This window comes from Sinohyriopsis cumingii, chromosome 6 (assembly GCF_028554795.1).
Source record: "Sinohyriopsis cumingii isolate HCF-2022 chromosome 6, ASM2855479v2, whole genome shotgun sequence".
Lineage (NCBI taxonomy): Eukaryota > Metazoa > Mollusca > Bivalvia > Unionida > Unionidae > Sinohyriopsis > Sinohyriopsis cumingii.
In genome coordinates, this window is record NC_142966.1 from 107909808 (window position 1) to 107922565 (window position 12758).

Sequence of the window (12758 nt, forward strand, 5' to 3'; positions counted from 1 at the left end):
TTCTTGACCTGGGCAATTTTCTCTGTAAAAAGTTTTTGTAACACCCAAATGCAATCCGTGAACAAGGCAGGCTTGATACAGAGCGGGCGATTTTTCTCCGAACTTGATCATGACACTTGCTCCATCACCGGTAGAGGCAACAATATCCTGTTTGAATGAGACACCAAAAGAATTAAGATGTTCTTCAATGAGCTCGTTCATTTTTTCAGCATTACAACTTCCGTAAATTCTGACAAGACCAAGATTGATATATTTTGACGAGACTGTATGAAGGTTGATGTTGAGAAATCGACGATTTCCAATACTTGTCCATTTGTCCAATGATATTGAAAATCTCTTTGATTCTGAGAGTTCTTTCTTAATGTCCTGTATGACTTGTTGCTTCACTTTTTCTTCAAAATCGCGAATAAGGGCCATCACCGATCTTTCATCAGCAGGTAGCTTCATTCCACTTAATTACAGTGATTGACGAATACATTCTGAATGAGTGATTTTCCGAATCAAGAATCCATCGACTGCAGCGATTTTCGAGACTATTTCTTCCAGTGAAGTTTTGACAACAAAGTTATCCATTGTTCTCATTTTCTTCGGTTCTATTTCAGACTCATCCTTGTTGACGTCAATATGATGAATGCTAAGCAGATGTCAACGCATTGTTGAAGTGTTTCCTTGTGGACATGAAATTATCTGCTTACATTCATTGCAAGCTGTGAAATTATCCTTTTCGCGCCTGTTAAAATAAGTCCAAACAGCTGATTTCTTATTTTTTAACATCGCTACTGCTTTAGAAATAAAATATAAGTAAAAATTAACAAACAGAGAGCAGATACAATATGAAAAATCGTTGATAACACGTTTATGTTGTTTGAACTGTTCAAAAATCAGTTTAAAAGAAATCCCTCGGGCATCATTTGTGCGCCTACTGCCCCTCTAGCACCACTCATTGTCAGGCAAAACGCTTGAAAAGTTCACTGGTTCTCTCACTTGCAGAAGTTGAAAAACCCCTTCTCCCCATCAGCCACAATCATAATAGTCGGAATTATTATCTTAGGAGCCCCCAGCGATGACCGTTGCAAGGCAACGACCGCCCACTGGTCAACCAACACATGGGGAAGCGTAGGTCGTGTGAATCTGTAAAGCCGCTCATTCCCACAGTCAATTAATTATCGCACAGGTTTATCCGGTCCGATAATATAAAAAAGCAGAGAATTTTTCTAGGTGTAAGCTCGAAGCTCATCGAGCTTCAACCTCGAGCTTCGAGCCCCCAAAAATGCTCCAAAATTATCGAGCCTCGAGCTCGAGCCTAGGCTCATCCCAAACTCTAAATTTGACATGATCCATCACTCTAGCAATTGTCAGCTAATTAAATAATCTCCGAAAGGTAGTTGTTTATCTCTGACCATTTTAACTTCAAATTGCCTTGTATCAGCTGTATGCCCCAAGAACATGTTGAGCTTTGAGATGGACTTTTTACTCCTGATGCACATATTACAGATTACTTTCAGTTATTGCAGTGGTCAAAATGTATACAGGGTTGCAGGTTATTGAAAAAACTTTGGGTCTTAGATTCCTGAAAATCATATGTTTCTAAACAAGACTGTGTTGGGGGGGGTTTGGGTGTCCAAAATCATGTTTTTCATGTGACACATCGTGTTATGGCAGGTTAGCATACCTGAGACTAATATATATACTGTCCCTGCTCGTCAGGCATAGGGTGATTTACAATTGTAAGCAAATACAGTGTGAGCTGTAATGATAATGATAATTTTTAATCATTGATTTCAGAAAATCTATAATCATAATTGTAATTGGCCTTTATTAGCAGTGTAATCACATAGGTAATCATAATTACAAATAATTACAGCGAAAAAATCACTAATTACATTCTTAACATATGTAACAATAATAAAAGTTTCCTTAAACAAAAGACCATAAATGTTGACTTTTACATATTAATTTGCATGTAAATAGTTGTCAGAATAAATTACAGAGTTAAAATTGTTGTTTTTCAATTATACAGTGTATGATATCTGCCCAGAACAAATAAAAAATCACAATCAGAACCATGTGATTTTACATCACAATCTTTTAACTATGAATTTGAGTTTTTTTTAATTGTTGAAGCAGCAAGATTTTCCTTCAAGATTTTGTTTTTAATTGTTAAGATTTTATTATTCATTTCAAAGCAAATACAACATATCACTGACATTCTTGAGATTGTTGATACAAAAAAGTGCATGAACTTCAACAAATATAGGTGTCTGAATGCATATTATGTAGGCTCTGATAATGTATGATTTAAAAAGACGGACATTTTGATGCTTTAAACAGTGTATCAAATATCGATGGCATAATGTTACATGTTATCTAAAGTTTTATTTGAAAACACGAACATAGAAAGGTTTCTTTTCTAATGGCAGTTGCATATGTAACTCAGTGCCCCATTGTACACAATATCCCAATCTCTCTCACTAAAATACACTAACATATGCTTTCCCGGTTCATCAACAATGAACAATGATCACTTGATTGACACAACCTTGGCTCTGCTTTTGATTGGCAGATTCAAATCTACAAGTAAACAGGATGTGTAGAGAAATTTCCTAGCCTCCATAGAGAACTGGTCGATTTCTTATGCAGTAACTCATTTAATCTTTTATTTCTACTTGCAGAAAATGAACAGGCGCTGTCAAGAAGGCTTCATGAAGATCTGGAAATGTCACAAAACTATTGTCAACTACTGACAGCACATATTGAGTTTGTTCAGTGTAAGAATTGTGTTCATTTGTAGAGCAAAGACTATTATATAATGCCTATAAATGGGTGTTGGTGGCAAAAATTGAATGAATAGTACATGGAAGACATCATCTTTGTGCAAATCAGGGGATCATCTGACAGAATGATTTAATACACTGAAGAAATGGCAGGAAATAATAATTGACCAAGATGAGTGAAAAGAATGGATGATCAATCACTTGTTTTACTGTACACCCTAATGGCAGATTCCATGAACATGGGTTTTAACAAAGTATTTCCAAAAATATTCAGATGGCCCAAAATAATAGAGGTTCTGATTGGATGTTTATTGTGGGAGCCAATGGCCAGGCCACCAACCTCATGATCTTGCTTTTGTTCATTCTCTTGAAATGACAGTTGATTATGATATACACTGAGGTTACAGGAAAATTCTTAAATGACATACATATGCATCACAATATTTATGCAGGTTTAGGATGTATTATTGAGTTTGGAATGAAATGTACATGTCACAGTCAAATTCCTGTTTTCAGGACCCATACATATTGGCTTTTCCTGCAAATCCAAATTTCAAGAAGAGTTGGGAATGGTTGACTTTAGGGTGGATGGTTATAGCTTTGCCACCAAGATCTCTTCAGTCTAAACTAAATTTCCATTTGCTTCTCCATAAAAGTCCTGTCTTTTTTCATCGCTAAATTTTGCATTTTTTCTTCTTCTTGGAAAGCATTGTAACCTACAGTCATAGGCAAATTTTACTGAGAAACATGTTTGCTTCTATTTAGGTGAAAACACTTTGCTTCAAAGTCAGCTGGAATCACTTCGCCAAATTGATGAAACCTGTAGACTTTTAGAAGAAAAAATCACAGAAATTGAAGAGGACAAAAGGTCTTTGATTGGTAGGTATACATGCAGTCATTACATAAAGTGGTTAATATTTTAGTTTTGCACCAGAAGAGAAGGAGGGAGAATTGGGAGCTGGGTGCTCTAAATGACTGACAACAAACCACCATCTAAAAATAGAATATGTAGAAGTTAGAGATTTCTCAGCTGTATTAATTCCTTAAATTTTCATCCAATGTGATATTTTACAAAAATAATATAATGTGCTGATGCCCCATTTTCAAGTTGTCCTAATTTCTCTAATTTTTGTAACAAATAGCAAACTTGTTGCAGTTGTAAATTCATATATAACATTTAAACACAATCTACATTCATTATAATCAATGGTGACTATGCCTCTACCATGTCTGTAAAGAGGGCATCTTATGTTCAGGCTGGCAAATTCCTATGTCATGAACATATCTTTATGATTATCTGTTTTGGGCCTGTCTCATTTTGAAACTGGTAATTTCTGAGTGTATGTGGCCATAGCGAAAATTGATAGCATACAGTATCAGTATCTTTATCTGTCTTTGTTATCACTTAGTATGTATTGTGTCAACGTTACTGAGCAAATGCTTAGTGAATATGCAATACAGACAATCCATATTGTATATTTTTATCAAAACCCTGCTTCCCTATAGGAGAAATAATGGAACCAACTGCTATTAATATTTAAAAACAACCTTGCTAAGTTTGTTGTGGCTGGGCAAACTTGCTATATTATATGCATGTTTTATAGTATTCATAGAAGCTGGTTCCATTATCTCCTGTCTTGTCCCTTTGATCCTGTCCAAACATCATTACTTATATGTCCCTCTGCCATGAGTTTTGTTTTTGCTCAATTATTTTTGAAGAACTTCATGGCTTGAAACCAAACGTTTTGATCTTCACTTTATGCAGCAAATATTGACAGAGTTATGTCCCTTGTCCATCTTGGAACTTATGTGTTTACATATTAAGCAGAGATTTGTACAGTAGCACCATATTGCCATGGCGATCTTTGTCATGTGAAGATCTCTTTTTTTTGTTTCAAGTTGGTGATGATAATAGAAAGTGTTGAATTCCAGTGTAGAAGAATGAAATTCTTAAAATAAAAACGTCTTTTATGATTAAAGATATTTCCAGTTTATATTATTAAATGACTGAAGCTCTTCATTAAATAAAGTACCCTCCTCATCTTGATGATAAAAATACCAGAGATAAATATGCAACCTAGCCTCATTGTTCTTTAAACATTTCAGTCTCAAAAGGAAACTTCCCAAATTTGTCATTTCAGTTCAGCATATACAGAAATAAACATTGTAAATTTTAAAGTCAGGTCCAAGTCAAATTAAGATAAAATACTCTAAATTTCACTGTCTTGGATGGCTTGTATTTGTATAATATAACTTGTTAAACAATAAATATTATAGGTGCTGTATGCATTGTTCTTAATATTCAAGAAACATGTTGATTCTTTACTATTACTCCACACTATTATCCAGTATAGCCCTGCTCAGCTCATATTCAAAGGATGAAGTGACCCAAGTATAGCCCTGCTTATCTCATCTTCAAAGAATGGGCAATGATCCAAGTATAGCCCTGCTCAGCTCATATAAAAAGTATGAACAGTGATCCAAGTATAGCCCTGCTCATCTCATCTTCAAAGAATGGGCAATGATCCAAGTATAGCCCTGCTCAGCTCATATAAATAATATAAACAATGATCCTCATTGGTTACCCCACTCAGTATACCCCTGCTCATTTCATATTAAAAGGCTGAGCAATGACCCAGTATAGCCCTGCTCAGCTCATATTCAAAGGATGAACAGTGACCCAAGTATAGCCCTGCTCATCTCATATTCAAAGAATGGGCAATGATCCAAGTATAGCCCTGCTCAGCTCATATAAAAAGTATGAACAGTGATCCAAGTATAGCCCTGCTCATCTCATCTTCAAAGATTGGGCAATGATCCAAGTATAGCCCTGCTCAGCTCATATTCAAAGGATGAACAGTGACCCAAGTATAGCCCTGCTCATCTCATCTTCAAAGAATGGGCAATGATCCAAGTATAGCCCTGCTCAACTCATATAAAAAGTATGAACAGTGATCCAAGTATAGCCCAGCTCATCCCATATTAAAAGGGTGAACAATGACCCATGTATAGCTCTGCTCATCCCAAATTAAAAGGATGAGCAATGATCCAAGTATAGCCCTGCTCGGCTCATATAAATAATATAAACAATGATCCTCATTGGTTACCCCACTCAGTATACCCCTGCTCATCTCATATTAAAAGTATGAGCAGTTATCCCCATTGGCCACCCAGTATAGTCCAGCTCATCTCATATTAAAAGTGTGAGCAATCATCTAACTATAGCACTGCTCATCCCATATTAAAATGATGAACAATGATCCCCATTGGTCACCCAGTATAGCCCAGCTCAACTCCTATTAAAAGTATGAACAATGATCCCCATTGATCACCCATTATAGCCCTGCTCATTTCATATTAAAGGTTTGAGCAATGATGCCCATTGATCACCAAGTATAGCCCAGCTCATTTCATAACAAAAGTATTATCATTGATCCCCCTTTTTATTCAGTTTCTCATAATGCTGCTTAATTGTTTTTTTTATATTTTAGTTCATGGCTATTAAAAGCCATATTATTCAGATTTGACATGATGAAATACTTACTTTGTCTTTAATTTTTAGCACTTTTATGATACAGTCTTGTCAGAACATCTTAGTATAAGGTGAATTCACTGACAACACCAATCACTTCATTGTCATTCATAAACAGCTATATAATTAGGAAGTAATATAATAACTTTTGGCTGTATGGCCATTGAGATGAATATGTGTTTTATAATATTCATATTTTCATATCCGTAAAGATTCTGTTCAGATCACTTTTTACATTTAAAGAAAAACTATTTCTTCACTGTTATGTGTTGTTTGACTCAGTACCACAAAAACATCTTGCTTTGTCATCTGTTTATGCAGTTCCCCTCTATGATGTTGTCATTATCCATCATCTGCTGATGCAGTTCCCCTCTATGATGTTGTCATTATCTGTCATCTGTTTATGCATTTCCACACTATGATGTTGTTGATGTCTGTCATTTTCTTATGCAGTTCCCCTTTATGATGTTGTCATTATCCATCATCTGCTGATGCAGTTACACTCTCTGATGTTGTCATTATCTGTCATCTGCTGATGCAGTTACATTCTATGATGTTGTCATTATCTGTCATCTGCTTATGCATTTCTACTCTATGATGTTTTCATTATATGTGATCTGCTGATGCAGTTCCCCTCTATGATGTTGTCATTATCTGTGATCTTATGCAGTTCCCCTTTATGATGTTGTCATTATCCATTATCTGCTGGTGCAGTTACTCTCTATGATGTTTTTGTTATATGTGATCTGCTGATGTAGTTACACTCTATGATGTTGTCATTATATGTGATCTGCTGATGCAGTTACACTCTATGATGTTGTCATTATCTGTCATCTGCTTATGCATTTCCACTCTATGATGTTGTCATTATCTGTCATCTGCTGATGCAGTTACACTCTATGATGTTGTCATTATCTGTCATCTGCTATGCAGTTACACTCTTTGATTTGTCATTATTTGTCATTTGCTGATGCAGTTCCCCTATGTGATTTATCATTATCTGTCATCTGCTATGCAGTTACACTATGATGTTGTCATTATCCTTATTTCTGCTATGCAGTTACACTCTGTGATGTCATTATCTGTCATCTGCTTATGCAGTTACATTCAGTGATGTTGTCATTTATGTGTCATCTGCTTATGCAGTTACATTCTATGATGTTGTCATTATGTGTCATCTTCTGTGCAGTTACTCTATGATGTTGTTATTATCCGTCATCTGCTGATGCAGTTCCCTTCTGTGATTTATCATTATCTGTCATCTGCTGATACAGTTCCCCTCTGTGATTTATCATTATTTATCATCTGCTTATGCAGTTACCCTCTGTGATTTATTATTATCTGTCATTTGCTGATGCAGTTACATTCTATGATTTTGTTGTTATCCATCATCTGCTTCCATGTTAGCTTAACTCTTGGGTAATCATATCTCTATTAAAGGTCACCTTTATTACACAGTTACCTCCCTTAAACAGCCACTTGTTTTTAGGTCCTTTAAATCAAGTTATTTTAGAAATTTACCTATTATAAGCAGTCAAGTGTTTTAGGAGGCTCCATTTGTTGCTTTCCAGAGGTGACTGCTTAGAACAGGTTTAACTGTACATGTAAAGCTTACTCCGCTGATCTCTTCTTACAGAGAAAAATTGCAGAATTTCATCTGAGAATGAAGCATTGCTGAAGCAACAAATGGAACACAATGGAGTGTTGATGAAGAGCAAGCACGAGATTTCACAATTAAAGCAGGAGCTACTAGCAACCAAAGGTAATGCAAGCCTAAATTCATTTTTCATTATTCTTTCCTTGCCACTATATAACTTCAAAACATTGAAGATTAAGGGATGTAACTTGGTATACGTGTACACCATCACTTGAAGGTTGTTGCAGACCACATTGGAATTTGTATCTTAACCAGGGTCACAATTAAAAAATTTACTTTTTTTATGTCTAGTTGATCTAAATGAAAACAATGCAATATAGAAAATTGTTGTATTTATATTGCAATATGATCACTACAGTCCTGGTAGAAAATTGGTATATTTGTATTGTGATATGGCCACTACAGTCCTGGTAGAAAATTGGTATATTCGTATTGCAAATTTGGCCACTACAGTCTTGGTAGAAAATTGGTATATTTATATTGCAAATATGGCTACTACAGTCCTGGTAGATAATTGGTATATTTGTATTGCAAAAATGGCCACTACAGTCCTGGTAGAAAATTGGTATATTTGTATTGCAATATGGCCACTACAGTCCTGGTAGAAAATTGGTATATTTATATTGCAAATATAGCCACTACAGTCCTGGTAGAAAATTGGTATATTTGTATTGCAAATTTGGCCACTACAGTCCTGGTAGAAAATTGGTATATTTATGTTGCAAATATGGCCACTACAGTCCTAGTAGAAAATTGGTATATTTGTATTGCAAATATGACCCTACAGTCCTGGTAGAAAATTGGTATATTTATATTGCAAATATGGCTACTACAGTCCTAGTAGATAATTGGTATATTTGTATTGCAAAAATGGCCACTACAGTCCTGGAAGAAAATTGGTATATTTATATTGCAACTATGGCCACTACAGTCCTGGTAGAAAACTGGTATATTTATATTACCCTGGTTTGAAATGTAAGGATAGTCCAAGTCTCCAACTCTTTTCCACCAGTGACCTTGACCTTTGTCACAGGATAGACTGTTGAGTAGGTTATAGATTACCGATGAGAGAAAATACCAGATGTAAAATTATACACACCTCTCCCTCAAAAAACTCATGCACAATGGGGTCCAGAAACATAAACCTCACTGTAAGCAAAGTCGGAAGTTACCGAGGGACATCTGAAGAATGAAGAAGGGTGTTCCATCACATGCATTGAGAAGACCATGAAAGGGGCAAGTGATAGTGGTGCTGTTTAATGGCTGAAGACTTGTTTATAATCATTTTGGGAATAACTGTCAGTAACAGTTTTTTGTAATGAATTTGTTTGCTTTTTGGTATATATTACCTTTATTTTCAAGATAACCCATCTCTGTAAGATCATGCAAAACATAACTTCAACACAACACATATGTGCTTTGTTGTATACCCACAAAACATTTTATATTACATCACTGCTCTTTGCACAACAAAATGGGATTCCTTTGTTCAAAAATAGAGACATCTGTGTCATGAAAAAAGAAAATGTCAACATTGGAAATTCAATTTTTTTAAATTGTTTTTTGAGTGAAATTTGTATGCTATGATTTCATTGCAAGTAATAATGAAACTTCTGCTTATCCTTGAGCAAATCTCTAAGTGCCAATTCAGGAATTTTAACTTATCTACAAACTTCGGAACTCGCTTCTCCATAATGAACCTTATATTATATCAAACAAAGCCTTGAATTTAGTAGTTACTCCTTTTGCTTGGTTGCGTTGCTATCTTTGATCACATTGGTGAATGACTAGTGCTCCAGTGGTCAGTTGAAATGAGTTGACCTGACATATGACCAGCAGGTAGGATTTGCATGCATTTTAACTTCATTTATATTCCATTCACTTTAATATTTATATGAAATACATAAAATGATAATGCAGGTCTGCTTTTAACTGAGTGTCAATATAAGAAATATATCCACAAAGATTAAATCACAGTCAGCAGCTGGTTAATTTTGTTCTCACAGAGATGCCAGTTTGAAGACATATCATACTTACACTGAAACTGAATTAAAATATGCAACTAAAACATAAATTTTACTTGACAAAACTTATTTCATTGCTATTTATTTCTTGATCTGGTAGGCTTTAAGTGACATTCTCACTAATAAAACTTCTATCAAATATTGTTAATTATAGTGAGAATTTCTTTTGTGAAGAAAATGTTCCAGAATGTTGAACATTTTATTGTAAGATGAAAACTTCATGATGTTGATCCAAATTTCTGGACACTAATCACTGTTGTCACTGATGTAACCAGCAATATATCAGGGTTTCATTGACTAATTTTGATAGTGATTTCCTTTGTGTTCAACAATTAGGGGTCATTTTCAGGGGCATTTTCTTGAATTGAATGGTATCCATGCCTGCCTCCATGTTATAAGTGTGTTTGAAAGTTATTGAGGGAGTAATGTATTTATTTACAGATGTGTGTGTGTGTTCTAACCTATCCAATTTAAGTCACTGTGACCTCTATTTTTACACTTAAGTGACAACATTTAAAGTCTGCATGTAGCTCCATTCTCTGATGCTGTTGACTTTCTATGACACATGTTGCCCATATAGTCATGGAACTTGATGTTTGCACGCATCAAGTACTTCTTGACCAGACCAGATGTATGTCACTGTCTTGATTTGGATTTGGCTACTTTCTCTAAACTTCCCGCAAAAGTTACAAAGTGTCTGTGACAAATTATTTTGTTTTTGCAGAGAGAATCAAGAGAATGCAAGAGAATATCAAGTCATTACAAAGTGAGTATAGCTAATGTAACCTTGGGCAACTGATCCACTCTAATGATGTCAGTAAATTTTCTCCAGGGACATGGAGTTTTATTCCAGGTCAGATACAGTTGTAGTTTTAAATTTTATTATTTTTAATTAAGATAAGAAGATAATTCTTTAATTCAGACTGCGTAGTCTATACATCTAAATTAAAATATAGATATAAAGTAACAGTATTTTAGACCTAAAAGATTGTAGATATATTAAGTACAAGTATACATTATATTTTTTCTATCTTTTCAAATTCTCTTAACATAACAGATGATGTCAGCATATTGATAACTTGTCAGTGATGAATATACAAGGCCATAATTATAAAAACCCATTTTATTGAGGTACTTGAAGGTTAAGTACGTATTCTTAAAGTACAATAACAACATGATATTCATATTCACAACTGTTACATTCTTCTTTGCAAATTTACTCCAGCCACTAAATATAATTCAGTTCGGGGCCCCGAGTGGCCAAGTGGTCTAAAGCGTTCTCCGTTATGGATCACTGCCATCTCACCTCTGTCTGCATGGGTTCAAGTCTAGGATTCGGCTAATGTGGGTATGTGAGAAAGCTTGCCAGTAGCTTCTCGTGGGTCGATGGTTCTTTCCGGGGTTTTCCCGGGTTCTTCCTCCACCATTAATACTGGCCGCCATGCATAGCCTATCGTGTGCTGAAAAAAGGCGTTAAACCCTACAAAAACAATAATTCAGTTCACTCATCATGGTGTCATCTTGGGAAGGTTGCAATACCATTCTCTTTGTGCAAGTTCCTTGTTGGAAATGTTAGAGTTACTACAAAGTTTTCTTTCAGGACAAAATTGTTCTCAGGTGTCATGGTCAGAGGATGTATAGTCTAGATTTGCCCAACTGCACACATGCAAGTTTATGAATGCTTACCTTTTTAAAACTTAATTTTAATTTGATTTGTGATGAAGGTTAATTTCAGCTTGAGGTTTAGATGCATTTGATGATGTGTACATTTTGTTTCCAATTTGATTGCCCTTGATCAACTGACAATAGGTATCCCAAGCAGTGATTGACTGACAGTGTGTATTCCAAAGTGTGTGTACTTTTGATCAACTGAGAATAGGTATCCCAAGCGGGGATTGACTCACAGTATGTATTCCATGGCATGTGTACTCTTGTATTTTCTTTGATTTTAACAATATTTGCTTTGATGTTTCATCTAAGAAAGGTCTTAGACAGGTTTTATGGGGGTCCCGAGTGGCTGAGTGGTCTAAAGCACTTTCCATTTTGGACCACTGCCATCTCACCTCTGTCTGCGTGGGTTTCGAGTCTCAGATTCGGCCAATGTGGGTATGTGAGAAAGCTTGCCAGTAGCTTCTCGAAGGTCGGTGGTTCTTTCCGGGGATTTCCCGGGTTCTTCCTCCACCATTAATACTGGCCGCCATGTATAGCCTATCGTGTGCTGAAAAATGGCGTTAAACCCGACAACAACAACAACAACAGGTTATATGATGAACAGGTATTGACACTATTTTACATAGTTATGTCCCTTGAACAGCTTAGACTAGGCATCCCTACTGCTTTGAATGTGTCATCCTAAAAAGGTCTTGTATGAGTTTTAAGATGATGTTAATTTCAGTTATTACCCATGATCGATTCTGTAGTTTTCCTAGTTACTTTTAAAGGCTTTTGATGGCATGATACAAGGGCCATGCTATTGACAGCTTTTTATTATCTATCATTATAGTTATATTCTACATAACATCAAACCATCTTTGAGTCATATAATATTGTATTGAGTAAGACAAGAAATCATCTGACCTTATCACTGTTATGGCATATTCATCATGAGCAATTTATCCATGAACAGTGTGTGTGTGTGTGTGTGATTTGGATTTTTAATGTAGCTTTAACAATTTTTGAGTCATATCATTACAATGTCTGCAGTGTAGCAGTTTATAGTGATGTCTAGCACTGGGGCATCATGCTGCAGACATGTGGCAGTTTATAGTGAT

The 12758-nt window shown here is 35.5% G+C and overlaps 1 protein-coding gene across 5 annotated transcripts in view; it reads left to right on the forward strand.

The window, feature by feature from the left end:
- LOC149797675 (uncharacterized) overlaps positions 1–12758 on the forward strand; it is a 56720-nt gene that overhangs the window by 42394 nt on the left and 1568 nt on the right. For 4 of the 5 annotated variants that reach the window (XM_089962588.1, XM_089962589.1, XM_089962590.1 and 1 more), the window contains 4 exons: positions 2673–2768; positions 3540–3653; positions 7943–8068; positions 10712–10753. In XM_089962588.1, coding sequence (XP_089818714.1) covers positions 2673–2768; positions 3540–3653; positions 7943–8068; positions 10712–10753 — 378 coding nt within the window. Of the gene's footprint in view, positions 1–2672; positions 2769–3539; positions 3654–7942; positions 8069–10711; positions 10841–12758 lie in introns of all 5 variants that reach the window. The other variant, XR_016421859.1, reaches the window with a different exon arrangement.